This window comes from Leptidea sinapis, chromosome 2 (genome assembly GCF_905404315.1).
Source record: "Leptidea sinapis chromosome 2, ilLepSina1.1, whole genome shotgun sequence".
Classification (NCBI taxonomy): Eukaryota; Metazoa; Arthropoda; class Insecta; order Lepidoptera; family Pieridae; genus Leptidea; species Leptidea sinapis.
Window position 1 is genome coordinate 17,047,392 of NC_066266.1, and position 4,199 is coordinate 17,051,590.

Sequence of the window (4,199 nt, forward strand, 5' to 3'; positions counted from 1 at the left end):
GTGCATAATTTTGAAATCTTTAAAGAGACTGTTATTTCAGTGTCGATGGGCAAGAGTAGCAAGGCTAAATCCAGTGCACCTCCTGTGTCGTCTACCTCCGGCTCTGGAAGCTCAGGTATATTTTCTTTTATATTTTGACACTCTATTTAATATATTGTACTTTGCTTTAACATCATTCAGGCTTAGGTTATACAAAGGACATATCAGCTACTTAAAATTTCTTGGGAATTCCTGTGCATTGCGCATGGTGTTTCTCACATCCCAGTCAAATGAATGTTGGCTGTAATCAAATATATGTAGTAAATGGCATGATGAGGAAGCTCATGGTCAGAGCAATAGAGTGAGTTATGCTCGGAGTTTTCCTTTCATATAGGATCAGAAATTAGGTCATCATAATAGGTAGGGAGAAACTAAGTCATTGAAACTGACATGTGAAACTGAAGTGGCAGTGAGCAATGCACATAGCTCGATGGACAGGTGGCCGGTGGGGCAGTGAACTTCGAATGGCGACCATGTACTGGAAGATCTGGTCAAGACCGGACTAGGTTGGAAGAGGGCAGCTCGGGACATGGCGATCTTTGGGGAAAGCCTATGTCCAGTTGTGGATTATGGATGAGTAAATGGCATAGTCAAGATAGTCCTCCAAATACAATCGAAACTTCTAAAAAAAAATACCACTAATAGAAGTGAGTTCTCGATGACAGGATCAACTAGACATCCCAAGCAGCAAGCTCAACTACTCGCCACAAGCAATGACGTTCTTATTATATTAATTTTATTATAAATTCAAGTTCTTAAGGTTGATCCATCCAATTGATGATAATTTATATTTACAATTTTTTAATTTTTTTCTGTATTACTTTTAATTGTATATTTCATATTATTTAAACACAATTCATAATATATTGGATGCAGCACCTTACAAACTAATTTGTTTTGTATATTACAGCCATTGTAAAATACTGTGTTGATTGAAAAGAGTGACCGTTGAGCTTCTTGTGTGTTCTTCTTACGAGCTCTACTTTTCCGAACATTTGGTAGATTCAGTAATTTAAAAGTAATATTTACAGTGACGATTCAAAAGCGCTTAGCTTAAGCCTAATTGAACAAAGTTTAAGTAAAAGGGCAAAAGGCTCACGGGATGGGCAGTTGTGAGACAACCTCTCTACCAGTGGGAGGCTCCTATGCGCAGGATGGCGGCTAGACTATGGGTACCACAACGGCGCCTTTTTCTGCCGTAAAGCAGTAATATGTAGACATTACTGTGTTTGGGTCTGAAGGGCGCCGTAGCTAGTAAATTACTGGGCAAATGAGAATTAACATGTTATGTCTCAAGGTGACGAACGCAATTGTAGTGCCGCTCAGAATTTTTGGGTTTTTCAAGAATCTTGAGCGGCACTGCATTGTAATGGGCAGGGCGTATCATTTACTATCAGCTGAACGTCCTGCTCGTCTCGCCCTTTATTTTCATAAAGAAAAAGACATCCGCAACACCAGGGGTCAGAAGATGCGGTGCCGGCCTTTAAGGTGGGAGTATACTGTAAGTCGTATCGGTTCGCGAAAACTGCAGCCGGTAATTAATTCAAAAATTAAAGTGTCTGTGTGAGGCAAGATGTTCCTCGAACATTCTGAAGCCTGCCACGGGTATCAACACTATTGCCATAATTCCAGGTGGGGACAAGGCATCCAGAACTCACTCAGGAGGCAACCCTGTATGTCCTCGAGAGACGCCCAAATGGCAGAAACCAATCACTAATTTCTTTTTGGGCAATCAGACAAGCACTTCAAATGGCAGTGATGATGTCACAGGTAATTTGTGTGTACTTTAAGGAGCGTTGGCAGCCTTTAAGGAAGGTGTACACTTTTTTTTTCACCCATGTCGTCTCGTTCGGGAAACACCGCACAAGGAAGCTCATTCCACAGCTTTGTAGTATGTGAAAGAAAGTTCCTTGAAAATGTCACTGTGGAGGACCACCACACATACAGATGGTCGGGATAATATCTGAATTTGTGGCATGTCGTGCGATGGTGGAATGCGGCGACAGGAATCAGGTGAAACAGCTCTTCGGAACATTCCCCGTGATAAATGTGTGACACACATTAGAGAAGACACCTAGACACCACCAAGAAGACACCACTTACCCTGGTGAAGGACCTCCGAATGGTCTGAAAATAGTCTATATCCACAACGAAAAGCCGTGAGTAAAGCCGTATAAATAAATAGTGCTGGATATTTTAATCTTAGACAATGTAATTACTGGTTATATAGATAAACAGTAATGAATTGGGAACAAACTTATACATCTAATGATACGAATGTTGGGTTGTGGGTGTTAAAATAAATTCCCATCTAATTATTAAATAATTAATTAATAAAATATTAAAAAAAAAGTTTAACTGTTACAGCTGGTACTTCAAAAACAAAACCCAAGCGTAACATAATTGAATCAGATGATGAGATAGAAGAAATCAATGTTTGTAAAGTTGATAAAAGTGAAGAAAATAAAGAGGGAAGTGAAGTGAATAAAGACCAAAGCGATGTGAATAAAGAGAAAGGTGAAGTGCATATTGATTCGCCTCCTAAAAATCGTGAGTTAGATGAATCACTAGTACTAGAACCACTTACAGGAGAGAATAGTCACAGGATAGAAGAATATTATACTCCGAAAACCAGCAAGGGAAAGGGCCAAGGGATAAGAGGTGGTAATAAAGAGAATATCAATAGAAGAGGCTCAAAGAGAGAATTGGAAGTAAGTTTAGATGAAAACTCTCATGCTAATAAGAAAAAGAAAGTAAAATGAAATAGACAGATGAACTGAATGTAATTTTTCAATTTTTATACTTAATACTTATTTAGTGTGTTTTTGATGTCTCAATTTAACAGCAATTTGGCTGCGATATTTTACTATTAATTTTTAGAGGGAATTGAAGAGTTTTCAGTTTATGTTATGTAACTATATTTCAACATTATGAGAGCTTATACCCCTTAATTAGTATTTTTGCTAGACGGCTGGCCACTTCTGTACATTCCAGGATTACATGAGTGATCACTTTATCTTCAAATAGACATCTACTAGAATTAGGGCTGTCTGTTATGCCGATTGTGAAAAGGGTTTTTGTTTGAAGTTGGTGTCCCGTTAAGGTGCAGAACAAAACTTGAATTTTGTGTTTTGTTAAGGCGATGGTACTTCTCTCTACAGTTTTTGATATTTGTGAGGGTCGTTATTAAATGAGATTAACTATTGAAATTGTACGATAACTACATTATTAACCCACCTTTTCTTCTAATTTCATAATAATATTTGAGTTGTTTAACAAATTGATACAGAAATTACTGCTCTCGTTCTAATAATTTAAGTGTTATAGTTGATCAAATAGACCCCTTTACATGCCAGATATATTGAGCACTTCGCACTACACCTGGGGATGTCCACTCCCAACCGATGGCCAATTGAAATTTGAAACTGGCGTTCCTGCTGTGCTGTGCATTATTTATACAGCACTTAATGTAACATGTATAATGTCAATGTCAAAACTAACAGTGACAATGATTGTTAACACATATTTAATACAGACTAGATGTCAAGACTCTACTACTACACTATCCTCTATCTTAATATTAAGTACAAAAAAATTACATGGGCAAATGCAGCCACATATTGAATTAAAATATTGCTCGTTTAGAAGCTAGTTTCAAACATGTATGTTATTATTAAGTTTTTGTTATGTAATACCATTTTCGTTTCTCTGTGTTTCTGTGAGACTTATTTTTAAGACAATAAATGTTTATTCAAGTTTGTATATATTTATTTTGATCATGTAAACAGTTCTTAAGGATCTTCTTGACGTAATAATGGAATGAATTTCCCTCATCAATAATCTACAATAATCGGCTTGGTACTATTTTATTACTCGTGCAATGTCACCTGTACTGTTTCCGGAAAATTAACACGTCTAGCGTTTCTATGCTAAGACAGCCGTCAAAAACTGCCAATATCTACGTATCCCTAGACAAAAACACCAGAGAGAATTTTCAACCAGGTGTATTATTAATTGCTCTTGGTTCTAAGAGCCAAAAAATATTTAAACAATACCTATGTTATGTTTTTAAAGTAATAACCCTCACTTCTAGGATTAACACACAAATAAAATTAAAAAAAAAATTATGATGCGGGCCTCGAACCCACGACCTCCTGCGT

The 4,199-nt window shown here is 37.1% G+C and overlaps 1 protein-coding gene across 1 annotated transcript; it reads left to right on the forward strand.

Moving 5' to 3' along the window:
- Positions 1-311: 311 nt before the first annotated feature.
- Positions 312-3,801, forward strand: LOC126973182 (uncharacterized). The gene is made up of 4 exons (XM_050820399.1): positions 312-340; positions 1,613-1,809; positions 2,407-2,474; positions 2,553-3,801. The coding sequence occupies exons 1-4, from the start codon at positions 312-314 to the stop codon at positions 2,799-2,801; spliced, it is 543 nt and encodes a 180-aa protein (XP_050676356.1). The 3' UTR covers positions 2,802-3,801.
- The last annotated feature ends 398 nt before the right edge of the window (positions 3,802-4,199 follow it).

What these genes read in the sequence shown, in the direction of transcription:
- LOC126973182 (XM_050820399.1), top strand. Translation starts at nt 312, where the DNA reads ATGAGGAAGCTCATGGTCAGAGCAATAGA. An exon ending in TGGCAGTGATGATGTCACAG is followed by an intron (nt 1,810 to 2,406) that starts GTAATTTGTGTG and finishes TAACTGTTACAG; the next exon opens with CTGGTACTTCAAAAACAAAA. An exon ending in ATGAGATAGAAGAAATCAAT is followed by an intron (nt 2,475 to 2,552) that starts GTTTGTAAAGTT and finishes GTGAATAAAGAG; the next exon opens with AAAGGTGAAGTGCATATTGA.